Genomic DNA, 18846 nt, shown 5'->3' on the forward strand with positions numbered 1-18846 from the left:
AGCTCTTTTCTTCAAATTAACTTAACAGCAAGCAAGTAACATTCAGAAACAAGAAAATTCATGGAGAATATATGAGGTAGAGGTCTAGAATAGCAGCTCTTTAGAAGGAGAAAAACTAGAACAAAAAGATAGACAATATTGGATTGCTAATAATAAGCTCATTTTGATGGTTTTATTCACATCTTTGACAATTCATCCCCTGCCCCCTTCTATTAGTCTTTATATAGTCCTAGGCTACATAAAAAACTAACAAAAAAAATATATATATAGATACAGCAAGTATCAATGAATCATATTTTGTTGGGTTTTTTTTCTCATTCTTATAACTTCTCATCAATTATTATGTTTGTTTTTCTTACATAGCCAAGGACTATATGAGACCATTCAAGTAGAACTAGGGATGAATTGTCATAAATGCACACAAATGCATGAAAATGAACATAAAATTAGCAACCTAGAAATGCATCTCTTTTTGTTCTAGTATGTCTCCTTCTGAAGATCAGTACCATACCTTTACCATATTTAGTTTGGGTTATGTTTGACCATTAGGGGAAAGCAAGGGGGCAGAGTAAAGTGCTTTTAGGAATGATACAAATAAGCATTTTAAAATCTTTTAAGGTAGTTTTCCAAATTAAACAATGTTTCCTTCTGAACTGGCAAACAACTAAGTCTATACTATGGACAAAGTGAAACAAGTCATAAATCAAATAAAAAATCCTAAGTAAAACTGTTTCAATGTGGTTTTTACAATTTCTGGTACAGTGGTCTTAGTGACAGATCCAGGGGTGACCCCCCCCATAGCATGGGCAAAAAATTATATCATCAGATTTCTGTGACTTGTTTTCAAGATCAATGTATGTTTGAAAAGGGTTTTGACAACACTTTATCTGCCTGCCTTAAGTATTTAGGAAATTGTCCAGTGTTTTTTGGGGGATATTTTGAGAATTTTTAAGGCACTGTGTAAATAGTGGTGACATTACTTTAAACAACATCCAGAAAGCTTAGATGCAAATGTTACGTATATAAGCAAAGCAAAACAGAATGAATTAATTGAATGTTGTGCCAAAGAGATTCTTAAAGAAACTCTTGTAAAAGTTCATTCTGCCAAGTTCTACAGTGTTGTTGTTGATGAAACAACAGATGTGCAAGACAAGTCACAATTAATATTGCCCTTTGCTATAATAACAATTACACAAGACATGAGGATTTTGTTGGGGTTATTTTTAGACCTACACAAAACATGTTACTCAGACAGCATTAGGAACTTCAAAGCAATCAAAAGAAGAAACACTTGGAAATGTTGTCTTAGATTTTCTTTAGTCTCTTGGGATAGACTTGGGAGATAGTGTGGGCATAGGCACTTATGGACATGCTATAATGGTTTCAGAACATTGTGGTGCTGTAAATGATGTTCAAAGCAAAGAATGCCCTGTGTTCCCTATTTTTCAACCATACTGCTGTTGGTAGGTGTGTCACTGGGCTGTAAATAGTCACAACCCTGCTATTTTATATTTTGTGTAATATATTTTAACTGCCATCTCAACAACAGATACAACAATGGGCCTTGCTCCAAAGTGCAGATTAAGGTAAATAAGGTTAGCATCACTTTTGTTGATGAACTGGTTTAGGCTACCTGTATATTGAATCAACTATGACAAAATCAAGAACTAGAAAAAACATGGGAAATATATAATCCAGGCTGTATATTTGCACATGAGAGGGGAGGGGGTTGGTAAAGTATATTGAAGTTGCAATTGGAATGTATAAACTACAATTATTCTGCATATGATGAAGTAAGAATTGCTGTCTTTAACCCTTTTATATAGCCAAAAATCAGAGGTATTTGTTTAGCATTGTGTCGCATGATAAGGAGACATATTAAGAAAACAACTCTTACTTTAAAATATGTATAAAAATCCTAGTTCTTATATTATCCAATGGGAGAACCTTTATCATCAAGTCTTTCCTCTAAAAATCCTTTTTTTTTCAGCTTAAAAGAAAAAGATTCCTAAAACTACCACGTTCAGATTCAATGCTTAAGTTTTTTGAAATTGCCGCCAAATAAGTTGTTTTATAGATAGCGTTTAGCACGTGTGAGATAGCACGTGTTTAAAGAAAAGGCAGTGGTATATTGAAATTATAGAAATTGTGAATTCTGTTTGAAATCATACCATTAACAAAAAAAAAACTCATTAAAAAATAATAATATTGCTGTAAATATACATATACATTCAGAGTATATATCCCCACCCCTCTGATGTAGAAATATATACCCTGATTTGGATATATTTAGGGGTTGGGGTACTGCTCATTAAAAAAAAATATTAAAAAGACAGGCATGAACACTCTCTATAAAACAACTTATTTGGTGGCAATTTCAAAAGATTGAATCAAAAAGGTGGTGATTTTAGGATGCATTTTCTCTTAAGCTGGAAAAAGAAGGATTTTTAGAGGAAAGACTTGAAGATAAAGGTTCTCCCATTGGATAATATAAGAACTAGGATCATTATATATATTTTAAAGTAAGAATTGTTTTCTTAACATTCTCCTTATCATGCGACGCAAGGGTAAACAAATACCAAATCAGATAAAAAGGTATCATCTTTGAGGGTCCATAATGGAGGACACTCAAAGTGATTTTTAACCTAAGGTGATTATTAGGCCTATATTCAGAAAGAGCATAACAAAGGCATTGATTACTGTTCACTTTTTCCATAATTGGTATATTTGGAAATGGCATATAAAATGCAAACAGTGGTTTATTCACCTTCTACTTAGGTAAGTAATGGGAAAAAACTTCTTGTGATTCTTTTTGACTTTGGGAGTGCATTAAAAGGCATGTTTTCCTAATCTTATTTTTCTTGTAAGTTATCATTAAGTTCCTTAAAAAGAAGACTTACGGCATCAGACTCAGCATCATCAATAATTATGTATGATTTAAAACTTTCCATGCAAAATATTAATTCTCATTTGTTTCCAATTGTCGGTGAATGTTTTCTATTTGAACAAGTACATTTAAACTATTGCCATCTTATTACTTCTTCTGTTAAGTCTCATATGTAGCGCTATAAAAAAAAGAAAAGAAAATATTGCCCATATTTTTTTTTATCAGATCAGGGAAATGAGCGACCATGTTTTAAATAAGAATTTTTACATCTTTTAACGTAACAGTACTTCCCCGTTTTAATATGAGTGAATACTTCAAATTCTAGTTGGAAAGAAATGCTTTTCGCAATGACCGCCTTGAAACCCCCATTTCTCGTTAGCAGAACTAAAATAAAAACATACCAAAATCCAGTGTTAAAATGATGTTAGAATCTGTTTATTAAAATGAAACTTTCACAGTCAAAAACAGAACATTCAAAATTTATAATACTTTTAATTTCGCTGTTGTTTGTTATTGTCAATAATTCAAGTGTGGGTTCGAACCGTGAGTGAGAAAAATTTCAAAATGCTTTGTCCTATACTTTACGGTAAAATTGTCAATTGATTATGAAATTGCCAATAGTGTAAAAAATAAGTAGGAGGCATGCAATTAGTGTAAACCTCTCATTCTTTCCATTTTAGGGGTGGCATATTGATTTTTTATTATATTTTTAAGAAGAGAACAGACAACTCTAAAACCCATGTAGAACTATTTTCAACACTCGGCTTCTCAGACAACTGAAAGAAAATATAAAAGCATAACAAACCACTTAATCACGAAAATCCGCAAATTAAAGTGTGTATATTTTTGCCTTTGGTAGACGGAATAACTGCACATATGTAAACATAACAAAAGGAATTACGTATAAAAGAGCTAGAGCTAACACGTGACAGAAGGATTGTCCTAATCTACATTCCAGAATAAGGTCGATTTGGCTACTAATGTAATCTTTGATGCCTAAAATGACATTATTTCTCTTGGAGTATTATCAAGTATCCTTGATCGTCAACTTTTCTTCTTTTTTAATATATCTGATGACCCTTTGACTTGTATCTTTTTTCCTGAGGAGAGGGGGAAGTGTACTTTTTAAGAGTAACCTTTTCGAATAAGCGTGCTAGATCAGAGGGGATACTTAAGCGTTGCTTAAGTCGAGAGCCATGTGCCTCATATGTATTGCTCTTTTTTTCCTTTGACCACTTCGTATGAAAGGGCAGCCAGCCCCTTCCAAACCGTTTTTGCTATATGACCCCCGTACCCCTCGCCTTAACATCGGAGCAAGAATATTCAAAATTTTCAAAAGGTCTAGTAACTATAGCTCCAGTGATGACACGGAACTACTCTTCCAGCACTTGCAGAAAGGGCCACAAATTATGCAAATGTTTACAAAAAGTTTTTATGGTGAAAAAAGGGGGGCGGGCATTGTTCAGCTAGAAACTGATCAGATATAAACTTATATCCCGAAGTCCATGGGCCATAGCAACCCCAAGGAACAAGAACAAATTGAATGGAAATTTTTTTCACCCGCAGTACCAGAAAAGGGATAAAAATTTTTTTTTTTTAGATGGAAGACAGGCCCGAAAGTATACAGCGCGAAAAAGATCCCGAATTTTGCTTTTTTGAACGGAAGGGAATTATTCGGAATCGCTGCTATGCTAGCAGGAACAATTGCTGCCTGAGCTGGCAAAAGGGTATTGGGTGGCCGAGAAATAGATTAAAAAGGAGTCCCCCAACAGTTTTTAGGTTAGGGATTTGAATCTCCTGGGTATGGGTAAAAAAAGATCAAAAACTTTCTTCTTGATCAGCTCAAAACTAATGTATTAAGTCCTTGGGTCAAGAAAACCACAATGCGCAAGATAAAAGAGAGAAAGACAAATAATGGTTCCCCAAAAAGGAGCTAAAATCATTTTCTCACAACGATCAGAAACTTACACCTGTAAGATCCTGGGTCAAAATGTACTCATGCGCAGAAAATTTTAGGCTAGGCAGAAAAAGACCACCAAAAACAGGAACTGAATTACTTTTTTCGATTGGCTCGGATTTTTCGATACCTAATAAGTCATTAGGTCAAGTAGAAAACAACCCAAATCGCAAAAAAAACTGGTTTGGTTTCACCCGAAAATTAGGCCCCTAAAAAGGACAAATAAACTTTTTTTTCTGAGCGGTTTAAAACTTGAAGGTTGTTGGTTAGACCCACAAAGGCAAAGTTGACCCTAATTTGGGCTTTGGCACAAAAAAGCACCAAAAACCTTTTTTTCCGATTGGCCTGAAAATTTTATTTTGCACTGCACTGAAAAGGTATCATAGGGAGCGCAATCGCGCTGCCTAAGTAAAGAACGATGTTGGCACAATGTATTTTTTTTTCCATACCAGGGCACTTCGTATCGAAGGAGTTGTTGTAGAAACTTCGAAAAGGGCTCAGTCGATTAGAAATTGGAGTGGCTTAGTACCCTTTTTAATAGTCGAAAATGATTGGAGGGCAACTAGCCCCCGCCCCACGCCCGTCAATCCCCCAAACACATCCAATAAAAATTCTCAGATAGCCATTTTGTTCTGCGTATTTGATTTCTAGATAGAAAATATATTTTTTAGGAGGATACTCCCCCACAACCCTCAGGGCAAGGGTTTTAAGTTTTGCCCTGGGGGCACATAAGAACGATGTTGGCACAATGTATTATTTATTATTTTTTTCCCTTTAGAGCAGGGCACTTCGTATCGAAGAAGTTGTCGTAGAAACTTCGAAAAAGGCTCATTCAATTGCAAATTGGAGTGGCTTGTGCTCTTTTTGATAGTCGAAAGTGATTGGAAGGCAATAACATCCCTTCCATGCCCACCATTTCCCGAACACATCCAATCAAAATTTTGAAACAGCCATTTTGTTCAGCGTAGTTGATTTCCTGATATAAATTATGTTTTTGAGGAGGACACTCCCCCACAGCCCTCAGGGCAAGTGTTGTAAGTTATGCCCTCGGGGCATATAAGGTTTTAATAAAAGGCGTTGACGTAGAAACTTCAAAAAATGCTGATTCGATTGGAAATTCAAAGGGCTATTGCCCTTTTTAATAGTCGAAAGTGATTGGAGGGCAACTAAACCCCCTCTCACACCCATTTTTCCCCAAACACATCCAATCAAAATTTTCAGATAGCCATTTTATTCAAAGTAGTTTTAAGTTCTGGAAATTACGTCTTTGAGGATGATAACCCCCCCCCCCCACAGGTCTCAGGGCAAGGGTTGTAAGTTATTCCCTGGGGGATATAAGGTTTTTATAGAACGAATTGTCGTAGAAACTTCAAAAAGGGATCATTTGATTGGAAATTGAAAGGGCTAATGCCCTTTTTAATAGTCGAAAATTATTGGAAGGCAACTAATACCCCTTCCACGCCCACCATTTCCCCAAGCACATGAAACAAAAATTCTGAAATAGCCGATTTGTTCCCTGCCGTATAAATCTCAGAAAATTTTACCTTCTAGCAGGACACTCAACCCAAAGTCTTCGGAGCAAGGGCTATAAGTTATGCCCTGGGGGCATATAAGGTTTTAATTGAAATCTTCATCGTAGAAACTTGAAAAAGGTATCATTCGTATCGAAGGAGTTGTCGTAGAAACTTCGAAAAGGGCTCATTCGATTGGAAATTGGAATGGCTAGTGCCCTTTTTAATAGTCGAAAGTGATTGCAAGGCAGCTAACACCCCTTCCACGCCCACTATTTCATAGACAGCGCAATCGCACTGCCTAAGTAAAGAACGATGTTGGCACAACGTATTATTTCTTTTTTTGTTTTTGGTTTTTCCATACCAGAGCACTTCGTATCGAAGGAGTTGTCGTGGAAACTTCGAAAAGGGCCCATTCGATTAAAAACTGGAGTGGCTAGTGCCCTTTTTAATAGTAAAAAGTGATTGGAGGGCAACTAGCCCCCCCCTCCCACGCCCATGATTCCCCCAAACGTATCCAATCAAAATTTTGAGATAGCCATTTTGTTCAGCGTAGTTGATTTCCACATAGAAAATATATTTTTGAGGAGGACACTCCCCCACAACCCTCGGGGCAAGGGTTTTAAGTTATGCCCTGAGGGCATATAAGACCGATGTTGGCACAATGTTTTTTTTTCCTTTAGAGCAGCGCACTTCGTATCGAAGAAGTTGTCGTAGAAACTTCAAAAAGGGCTCATTCAATTGGAAATTGGAGTGGCTTGTGCCTTTTTTAATAGTCAAAAGTGGTTGGAAGGCAACTAACCCCCTTTGCATGCCCAGTATTTCCCTAAACAGACACCGTAAAAATTTTGAGATAGCAATTGTGTAAAGCGTAGTTGATTTCCAGGTAGAAATTATTTTTTGAGGAGGACACTCCCCCATAGCCCTCTTGGCAAGTGTTATAAGTTATGCCCTGGGGGCATATAAGGTTTTTATAGAAGGCGTTGTTGTAGAAACTTCAAAAAACGCTCTTTCGAATGGAAATTCAAAGGTCTAGTGCCCCTTTTAATATTCGAAAGTGATTGGAGGGCAAATAACCCCTCTCTCACGCCCACCTTTTCTCCAAACACATCCAATCAAAATTTTTAGATAGCCATTTTATTCAACGTAGCTTTAAGTTCTTAAAATTAGGTTTTTGAGGATGACAACCCCACGCACAGCCCTCAGGGCAAGGATTGTAAGTTATGCCCTGGGGGCATATAAGGTTTTTATAGAACGCATGTTCGTATAAACTTCAAAATAGTCTCATTCAATTGGAAATTGTAATGCCTAGTGTCTTTTTTAATAGTCAGAAGTAATTGGAAAGAAACTTACACCACTTCCATGCCTACAATTTCCCCAGACACATCTAATCGAAATTTTTAGATCGCCATTTTGTTCCACCCAGTTTAAAGTTCAGGAAATTATACCTTTGAGCAGGACACTCCCACCACAGTCTTCAGGGAAAGGGTTGTAATTTATGGCCTGGGGGCATAAACGTTTTTATTGAAATTTTTGTCATAGACACTTGAAAAAGAGCTCTTTCGATTGGAAATTCGAAGGGCTAGTGCCCTTTTTAATAGTCAATAGGGATTTGAGGGCAACTAACCCCACCTTCCACGCCCTCCTTTTGCCCAAACACATCCAATAAAATTTTTTAATAGCCATTTTATTTAACGTAGTTGAAAGCTTTGGAAATTAGTTCTTTAAGGATGACAACCCCTCCCCCCACAACCCTCAGGGCAAGGGTTCGAAGTTATGCCCTGGGGCCATGTAAGGTTTTTATGGAAAGCGATGTTGTAAAAACACCAAAAAGGGCTCATTCAATTGGAAATTGAAAGGGCTATTGCCCTTTTAATAGTCGAAAGCGATTGAAGGGCAACTACCCCTCCCTCACACCCACCATTTCCCAAAACACATCCAATCAAAATTTTGAGATATCCATTTTCTTCAACGTAGTGTGGTAATTAGGTCTTTGGGGATGATAATCCCCTCAGAACCCTCAGGGCAAGGGCTGTAAGTTATGACCGGGGGGCATATAAGGTTTATTTAGAAAGATGTTGTAGAAGTTTCAAAAGAAACTCATTTGTTTCGAAACTGACATTGCCCTTTTTAACAGTAGAAAGTGAGTTAGGAATAATTAACCCCCCTTCCACATTCCCTCGGACATTACAACCCTTCTATCACGGCAGTGAGGTAGCCATGTTGTTCAACGTAGTGGAAAGGTATAGGAATCACGGACTGATTAATGACAAACCCCCCAGAGCCCCCAGGACCCATGAAGCCACAACTGCCCTGGGGGCAAACAATGTTTTTAAAGATAGAGTCGTCATAAAACTTCAAAATGGGCTCATTCCGTTGTAAACTGAGAGGGCTAATGCCTTTTTTAATAGTCGAAAGTGATTGGAGGGTAACTAACCACCCTCTCACTTGCACCATTTCCCCAAACACATTCAATCAAAGTTTTCAGATAGCCATTTTGTTCAACATAGTAGAAAATACTGGAAATTAGGTTTTTGAGTATTACAACCCCAGCCCTCAGGGCAAGGGTTGTAAGTTATGCCCTGGGGGCATATAAGGTTTTTATTGATAGCGTTGTCTTAGAAACTTCAAAAGGGCTCATTTGATTGGAAATTGAAAGGGCTAATGCCTTTTTTAATAGTTGAAAGTGATGGGAGAGCGACAAACGCCCCTCTCACACCCACCATTTTCCCAAATACCTCCAATAAAAATTTTGAGATCGCCATTTCGTTTAACGTAGTTGAAAGTTCAGGAAATTTTGTCTTAGAAGATGACAACCACCCTCACAGCCCGTAGGGTAAGGGTTGTAATTTATACCCTTGGGGCATATAAGGTGTTTACAGAAAGCGTTGTCGTAAAAACTTAAAAGGGGCTCATTTGATTAGAAATCGAAAGGCCTAGTTCCCTTTTTAGTAGTCGAAAGTGATTGGAAGGCTTGAAAGTTTTATAGTAAAGATCGATGTGGGTATAATGTATGATTTTTTTGTTGCTGTTGTTGTTTAGACTAGGGCACTTCGCATCAAAGGAGTTGTCATAGGAAATTCGAAAAGGGCCCATTCGATTGAAAATAGAAAGGGCTGATGCCCTTTTAATAGTCGAAAGTGATTGGAGGGAAACTAATCCCCCTCCCATGCCCATCTTCCCATTTGCCTTTATGTTTAAAAACTAAATGTTGCTTTAAGATTAAATCAAAATGCATTGTGTTAATGCTAATTCCCAATAAGGCATCTCAGCAGTATCCCAAGAACGACCGAAGGCATCATGTTCAAACTTTCGGGGCTACTTCTGCTCTTAAAATTTGACCAAGTCAAAATAACGTAAGTTTGTCCAAGTTATCAAAGGTAAGCAGATTTTTTTGCGAATGGTATCCCGTTTTCCATTTCAGGTCAACAAGAAGAAGTATGAAACTAAATTAAACAGTATTATTTGTGTCCAGATTTTTAAAAGGGTGTATGTTGTTAAAAATTGCTGAAAATGTTTCTCCAGCATGCAAATAGCTGACCAAACTATAAAGTCTTAAAAAAACGAAAAGATTTAAAGTATTATTTTCTTTTTCCCTGAAAAGACTATGTCAATATAAAACGAACCGAAATTAATTTTAAAAAAACTTTTTCCACAAAATAAGTTTTTCAAAGAAAAGTAAAGAACTCCATTAAACAAAAAATGAGCAAAAATAAAATCAAATAATCTACCAAGCATGAAACTACCGAAAATCAGTATCAATAAATAAATGAAAACCACAACGAACAGAAATTACAATAAATAACCGAGTCAAACTCAAAACGAGCAGAAATTAACATGAGTATTCAAAAACCCTATACCTTCCCAAGGCCAGAACATAATTTGCCCTTTACTAAAAAAACTACAAATAAATGTGCATTGTCAGTTTAATATACATATACTGATATTTAGTAATCTAAATGTTAACATTATTTGATATGTTAAAGTTATAAAAGTAAAAATATTTACATTTTTGAAAAATAAATGAAATTCAAAGAAACCAATGTCCTTTTGTCTTAAACAATCAATCTACTTCTACTAGTTCTTCCCTGTATTCGAGATCGTTGTCGTATTTTCCTTTTATTTGAGGTCCATGTTTTGACCAATAAACACCACACTGTTCAAAATGCTTATGGTTTTAGAGGCTTTGAGAGACGGAGAGGGGAGAGGGCGGTGAACCCTTTATTATTCATTGCAGATCTTATTTTTAAACCTTGATTAGAATCATGAAAGGGTTCGTTGTTGATGTTATCAAACAGTTCATGGTAACGTACTGTAAGTAAGGAGCGACTCGGCTCATTAGTAACCAAAACTCTAAAAACCGGAATTTATATACCAATAGATACATCAATAGAATCAGATTTTTATTCTGATTTCAAATATATAAGTTTCATTAAATTTAGTCTAACCCATCAAAAGTTATGAACCTGAATAAAAATGGGCATTGTTTTCGATAAAAAGGGGAAAACAACCCGAAAAAGTCACAGAACTTTAATGAAAATCACACCATCAGATGCAGCGTATCAGAAAACCCTACGACAGAAGTTTCAAGCTCCTATATTCAAAAATGTGGAATTTTGTATTTTTTGCCAGAAGAAAGATATCGGATGCGTGTTTATTTGTTTTTGTTTTTATTATCCCAGGGGTGATCGTATCGATCCAGTAGTCCTAGAATATCGTTACAGGGCTCATCTGAACGGGAATCAAAAGTTCTAGTGCCCTTTTTAAGTGACCAAAAAAATCGGAGGGCAGCTTGGCCACCTCTCACGATCATTTTTTTTCCCAACGTCACTCAATCAAAATTTTGAGACAACCATTTTGTTCAGCATAGTCGAACATCTAATAAATATGTCTTTGAGGATGATTTAATCCCCACAGTTCCCGGGGGAAGCGCTGCAAGTTATGAACTTTACCCATTGTTTACATATAGCATTGGTTATTTGGAAGTATAGAGACGTTTCAGGAGGGAGTTTTTTCTGGTTGGAAGGAGGGGGTTACGGGGGAGGATCTTTCCAAGGAGGATGTTTCCGTGGAGGAAGGGACATTTCTATGAAGGGCGCACCGGATTTTCCATCATTATATAAAAAACGATCAGAAATTAAATAAAAAAACAAATTTTTTCAACTGAAAGTAAGGAGCAACATTAAAGCTTAAAACAAACAGAAATTATTACGTATATGAGAGGGTATGCTGCCTAGTCAACACCTCGCCCTTTGCGCAAAAGTTTTTTTTAGCACTTTCAAAAGAGCTATCTATTCTAATTAACCGACCTTTGTGATTCAGGGGTTTGTGATTCGAACAAAATTCTAACTTTAGCGTAAAGAGCGAGGTATTGACTAGGGGTAAACTCCCTAATATACATAATAAAAATATACAAATATAGAAATTTGTTACGTAAGTTAATTCGTAAGTTACGTCAGAACAAAATTTCGAAAAGGCCATAACATTAATATGCAAATTTCATTCTAATTATTCATGTACGGTGAGCCAAAATCAAAGCTGCATTAATTCAAAAACTTTCAGAAATTAAATAAAAAAATAAGTTTTTTAACTGAGAGTAAGGAGCAACATTAAAACTTCTAACGAACAGAAAATTATTCCGTATATAATAGGGGCTGTCCCCGCCGCAATGCATCACTCTTTACGCTCAAGTTTTTTATTGTTTAAAAAAATAGAGTTGTGAGAAAGTGTATAACTTTAGCGTAAAGAGCAAGGCGTTGAGGAGGGGACAGCCCCTTTCATATACAGAATAATTCCTGTTCGTTTTTAAGTTTTAATGTCGCTCCTTACTTTCAGTTAAAAAAACTTTTTTTTATTTAATCACAAATAAAAACGAACTGCTATAGATACAAACCGTTTTCAGTAAAGCACTGATCATGCTCTAGCCTTTAGAAGTTTCGGGCTTATTTGTGGTAGTTTCTGCTCGTTATAATTTTGACTTAACTATTTTTAATTTCGGTTTGTTTTTATATTCATCTATCTCTTATATTTGTGCTTAGCATGATTAGTCATCTTGATATTTATTATTCCTTATGGGTTTTACTTATTCATTAATGCTAATTTTCTGCTCGTTTATGCTTCAAAATATTATAAAACTTTACTTTTGTTCATTTAGGTTTTAATATATTTCTGTACATTTCTTTAAAAACTTTTTTTTTTTTTTTTTTTTAAATAGTTCCCCAAAAAGATTAAAATTTATACACATATAGCTCACAATTTTTCCTCAAATAAAGAATATACTCTTCTGTCTCCGTAATTCCATACAGAATTATCCATTTTCATGAATAGCTTTATACATTTTTTTTGCAGCGATAAAAGAAGATATACATTTTAAATTTCAAATTTAGCAGCGCTGTCTATTTGTCGCATCAGGTTTTTTGGACGCAAATCATTTTCGCCATGAAGTAAGTATTAATTTAGGGTACCCATAAAGAAGATGTCCCAATACCATGGTATGCCTTTATTTGTATTCAGTGGGGACTATAGCTATTTTTGATTCAAGTTTTAATTTTGCTTCAATTATGGGTTGGTTCGGGAGGAGCTCAAAAATAAATAATATAAATTAAAAACAAAGGTTTAAAACAACTGATGGATACACTCTGGACTGACCAATGGTATAGACGAAGGACTAGTTCATTTCTGTAATCAATTTATTCCCGGAATAATAGTTAAGTTGCAGTAAAGTTGATATAAATAGATTTCGACTTATAAGGAATCAAGTGGCAAATATTACTAGTGGTAAAATGATGAAAATGCTTTTGAAGCAGTGAGAGGAGTGGGCTTAAGACCGATCTTTGCAAATATAAGTATACCGCAACTAAAGGATCATTATTAAAACAAACGAATTACGACAGTAACTTTCGAGTGTAACTTTACGTAAGGTCACTAGCTTTTGTGATGAAAATAAATTGTCTTACTTTGGAATACAACCTTGCAGGGGCGTATCCAGGTTTGTTTTTTTTTTGGGGGGGGGGTACATATTTTTTTTAACGCACCAAGAATTTGTTTATATTCATTTTGGTTATGGTTTTTACGAGTCAGACACAAATTTCGGGGAGATGGGGTTCAAACCCCTACCCCCCTGGATACGGCCTTGCATCCTTGTAATACCTATGAGTAATTGAACGATCAGTTTTCAACAATAAGTAAAGTAGGCTTCCTAATTAGCACCAAGGACAGTAAACAAAAATAGAAGTAAGTGGAATTGATTGTCTGTTATTATGAGAGGGAATCATACATTGTTAGAGATGAGGGGCAGTCATACATTGTTAGATGTAATAATTAAGACTTCATATAAGCATCCTGCCGTGAGTGACGCTCGAACCCACAGTCTTCGAGATACCTGGAAAGGACTCTCTCGATATATGTGAAAACTATTTTCTTTTGTTATTATTATTAAACAAACTGCCTATATCCAAATCTCTCGGCTTGTAGGCTCTATGTAAATCTCCCGGCATTTCATTTCTAATTTTTTTTTTCTACATGCTCCGTTCTAATTAGTATTACCATAGGAAGTTTTTTTTTCTACGCCTAATTCTCTGCTATATGAGGAGCAGGGGCGTAGCTCCAGCATTTTTATTGAGGGGGCAAAAAAGGTCCACATCCAGAGAGTCAAGGGGCATGGGCTATATAATATTTTTTTCACTTTATTGGGGGGGGGGTCAACAGCCCCCCCCCCGGCCACCCCCAAACGACACCACTGATGAGGAGATTCGGTTAACTGTGTTTTTGATTACTTTATACTCGCTTTTGTTCACCATTGGTAACTTATCTTGGTGCTTTTGTTAATGTTTTCAGTCAAAACCCATTAAGCCCGGCTCAAAGGGTATCCCAATCATTTTAAATTTCACACTTACTTAACACGTCGATTTCGCAATACTAAAACTGTAAATCAATTTCGTGTTAGGGAAAATCCATTGAAACTTTCAGACACTGGATACTATGACGAGAAAGTAGACCCTATAGTCGTATTCGAAAGTTCAAATGGGCATTCTGTTGCTGCTGAAAGTTTTTGTTCTTGCATTTTCTTCTTTATATTACTCGACAGCGTGCTTTCATTTTTAGTACGTCTTGTGGATTATAAAACCAAACAAATATTTCGGCAAAAATTTGATGATGAATACTTTTCATGTCTAATATTGATATTTTGAACCCCATAAATATTCAATAGTAATGTTACGATATTAGTAACCAATTATTGGTTACATACTTGTATAGACTCGTTTAGAATTCAACTTTTTAAAAACTAATATTACAAAGGCAGATAAAGGTATATTAGAAAATTGCCATTAGATGATCACGTATATTGAACTAACAAAAATCTAACTATGTTCGGGTTTCTTATTGTGATTTTGTGGCCATCTGGAGTTGAATATAAGGGTTTTGAGTTTGACAGCAGTAGATTTTCATTCAGTTCAAGTTTTTTTGTTGAAATTTCACCAATATGGTATTCCATTCACCCCTTCTGTCGACAATGATGTCAACAGAAAAACATAACGAGAGAGAAGAGAATACAATTTATTTATATTGTCAAAAGAAGACGCTTATGTCGACATAGATTCACAATAGTTTTTTTGTCATTCATATTTTGTTGCTGTTTTGTCGACAAAAATTTGTAATCAAACACACAGCTTCTGTGTTCTATAAACAGGTGACTTGAAACGAACGAGACCTAGGTTGCAGAAAAAAAGATATATATTTTATAATTAAAACTTTTTAGACGTAATTTTATAGGTTTAAAACATAAGATATAATTTTTCCAATATATTTGAAGTTTTATTCTACTTCAAATACTTACTACATGAACATTACACTAGCTGAAGTTAATTGCTTGCCTCTTGGTGAAAGAACAAAATATATTGATAAAGTTATGAAAAAAAAGCTCTATATTTATGCCCAACGTTGTGCTCCATGTTATGCATAATATAAATGTAATTGTTTCCAACATGAAAGTGAATAACTAGATTTTGATGTTTAACGGAAATAAGTATTCCAAAAAATTACCATGTAAACATCCTACTAGGTGAAGTCAATTTGTATGTCTCTTCATGAAAGGACAAAGTGTAATGACAACGTTAGGGAAAAAAGACTCCATATGTATGCTCAATGTTTTGCTCCATGTTATTCAAAATATAAGTGAAAATGTGTCCAAGATAAATGAAAATAACCAAGTTTTGATGTTTTATGGCAAAAAACTATTCCAAAGGATTCCATGAATGTTAAATTCATATTAACAACATACTAGGTTAATTCAATTGTTTGTCTCTTCGTGAAAGAACAAATTATATCGGCAAAGCTAGGGGAAACAGGCTCCATATTTTGCCCAATATGTTTATATTTATGTCCGATATAAATAAAATGTAGTTCCATTTGATATACAGGAGCGAAACGTTGAAAACATTTGAGTCTGAAAAATATTACAAAGAGTGGCTGCTAAGCCTGATTGGTGAAAGTTACGACACTATTAGGAGGCTCGGAAAATTCATCAGTAAGTATGTATCACACTGAAAATTGTAGGGTGTTATAGGCTAAGTGTTTCTTTGTAATTTTTATATGTTGCTAAAATAGTCATTTATTTCTTAATGTTAGTTATTATCTTGTTTGCTGAGGTGGCCCCGTGGCTTTTTATGCAATATATACCATGTCATATTTTACAAGGGAGGGAACTCACCCCTAAATTCCGTTAATATGCCTGTTGTGCAACCACGTCGAAAATTACTTATCATATTACAAAATACTGTTTGAGTACACAAGTGCTATTAAGTATAATTTTATTGAACAAAAAACTAATATAGCGTTAAATGACAGTCTCTGTAATTGTCACTTCCATCTCTTTACTATTTTGAAAGTAACTCATATTATTAATAAACACTAAATAAGACACGGACTTTATATGATAAATACAAAAAAGACAAAGAGATGCAAATAATTTGCAGTTGAGTTTGATATAAATATACACACTAAAAAATATCTAGAAAAATTACAAACTACACAAATTTAAGCCCTACTAAGAAAAATTTAAAGTTTTTTCTTTCCTTTTTGGAAAATGTAAATGAGGCTGGAGTAAAAACAAATCACCACTTCATCGAAATAAATGTTTATTTCTTTTTATAGCTGAATGTTTATTTTATGCAAGTCCTCATACAAAAAGGACATAACTATATCCCGACATTGTTATGAAAGTTCCACCAAAATAAAGCGTTAATTTCTAGAGAGACTTTGAAAAACCTACCCCAACCCTATCTAACCACAAAATTAAATCTTAAATGGAACTTCCAACGGAAGTCTGTCAGCAATCATTCAGTCATACTGAAATTTATATTAGGCTATATGCATGATGAAATGTAACACTTGCAGCATTACACAGAGAAAATCCAGAGCAGGTCCAGAAATCCGTAAGTCAACAATACCTGAACTGTTTAGAAGTAAAACTAGTTTATGTCCCTTTTCCATTTTAGATTTTAGCCCCAAAGCCCGTGATCTAGTTTTAAATTTTTACACTAGTAAAGATATTTCATTAAAATGAAAAACGTCAAAAATTTCAGCCATTGAAACTTAAAAAAATTCTGATCCCAACCTCACCAAATCCATACTAAATTTATACAAAACACGTTTTTATTGGTATACACAACACCTTAACCTAAAGATCCTGAATATTTAACACCAAAAAATCCTGTATATTATTATGAACATTATTTAGCACCGATGCATTTTGAACATCATTTTCAGCAAATGATTGGTACATCAAAATCAAAACCATTGATTCTTGTTTAGAATCCTTTTTAATCTCCTTTGGGATTTTGAAACCAAATTTGTCAAAAGTTTTAGCGAAAAATGGGAAAGAATAAGAAAATTATAGAAAGTCATAAAATTCACGAGTTTTTAGGAGGATTTTTGTGTTCGCAGATCCGTGATGACACCTTGAATTTTCTTTATATATCTCTAAAAATATGCCCTTTCCTCTGCCAGTGCTAAAAGTTGGAGTACTTAATTTTCAAGTAATTAATAATCTTGCACCTAAACTAAAAAAGGCTTTCTGAAGTTAGAAAGCAAATTTGTCAAAAGAGTAAAAGCAGAAAATAACAAAATTATATGATTTGCAAGACTCATGAGGCTTTGGGAGGGGTTTTGTGCTCGCTGATCGGTAATGGCACCTTGAATTTTCTCTCCATATCTCTAAAAATATGCCCTTTTCCTATGTTACTTAGCTTTCAGCCAGTTCTGAAAGTTGGAGTACTTAATTATTTTGTACCCAAACTAAACAAGTCTTTCTGAAGATAGAAAGCAAATTTTTTAAAAGAGTAAAAGCAGAAAATAACAAAAAATTGTATGATTCTCAAGACTCATGAGGCTTTGGGAGGGTTTTTGTGCGCAAAAGACTTAATATAACACTTTCAAACCCCTTACCCTTAACCGTTAGGTCAACCTTAATCTTTCCTAAACAATGTAAATTTATAGAAACTTCTCTGTCACTATCTTGTGGCTTTCCAGGCTCATGACTGTCATTTCCAATAGAATTCTTGGCTGTATTATTAAATTTACACCATTAACCATTACACCAAGACCCCTTAACCATTAACCACATATTCCCTCACCACTTAAAATACATTCTTTTGTCTATGGTGCTTAGCTGTCAATTAGTGCAAGAGTTAAGGATATTTAATTACTTTTTTAATACTTTTACAAGCCATCATGCGGCCGAACTAACTTTTTTTTTGTCAATTATTGTTAGCAACAGTTAATGAGTCAAAACCAACAGTTCATCTCATTTTTTAATTTTATCCGGTGCTTTATGGATTTAATTTAGTTAGTTTCTTATGGAAATTTTTTTAGAGTTCAAGGGAAAAATTGAAAGACTGTTTCATTACAATATCAACAGTATTTCACTGCCAATTAAAGAAACTTTAGTAACTTGGTCTTCTTTGAGTTTTACTCCCAAAGGCAGTGCAGTATAAAAAACAATGCTTCAAAATAATCTAAATATTTGTAACTATTTCAGCAAATACTTGAGACATTTTAGTAACTAGAGCTTCCATTTTCATTTCTTTTCGTGGTACCTTTTAATCCTTGATTCAATTAATTCCTCTTAATTAATTAATTATACTTAATAAGTTCATTTAACTAATCCTTTAATTATATAAAATTTATTCTTAATTCATCAATTCTTCAACTAATTTAATCCTAATTACTCATATATTCCTGGTTTAACAAACTTTACAGTAACTCTCAAAATAGAAATGCAAATTATTTTCCTTGTCAATTTATCCGCTAGCCACAAGGCAACCTGGCTTTTGTACTAGCCACATACCACCACAAGGACAATGGCTTGTCCATCTCATTTCCCATGATCGGATAGCAGCAGAACGGGCCCAGCCGTTGAGCAAAGTTGAGCCAGAGCACCTGAAATAAATTTAGAATTTGAACCCTGAAGGTACATTAAGCTGAATATAAAT

At 34.8% G+C, this 18846-nt stretch overlaps 2 protein-coding genes across 3 annotated transcripts in view; both read right to left on the bottom strand.

The window, feature by feature from the left end:
• The window catches only part of LOC148943669 (myotubularin-related protein 10), a 108230-nt gene extending 105250 nt beyond the window's left edge, over positions 1 to 2980 (bottom strand). The window contains exon 1 of one of the 2 annotated variants that reach the window (XM_089100964.1): positions 2901 to 2980. In XM_089100964.1, the coding sequence (XP_088957090.1) occupies positions 2901 to 2951 (51 nt within the window). In that variant the 5' untranslated portion in view covers positions 2952 to 2980. The remainder of the gene's footprint in view (positions 1 to 2900) is intronic. The other variant, XM_089100965.1, reaches the window with a different exon arrangement.
• Positions 2981 to 16150: 13170 nt separating this feature from the next.
• Positions 16151 to 18846, bottom strand: part of MED16 (mediator complex subunit 16) — a 92144-nt gene continuing 89448 nt past the window's right edge. Inside the window, exon 15 of the mRNA XM_089100884.1 lies at positions 16151 to 18793. Within this exon, the coding sequence (XP_088957010.1) occupies positions 18655 to 18793 (139 nt within the window). The 3' untranslated portion in view covers positions 16151 to 18654. The remainder of the gene's footprint in view (positions 18794 to 18846) is intronic.

Source organism: Artemia sp. Qi Xiang Cuo, chromosome 15, assembly GCF_049724085.1.
Source record: "Artemia sp. Qi Xiang Cuo chromosome 15, ASM4972408v1, whole genome shotgun sequence".
NCBI classification, from domain to species: Eukaryota; Metazoa; Arthropoda; class Branchiopoda; order Anostraca; family Artemiidae; genus Artemia; species Artemia sp. Qi Xiang Cuo.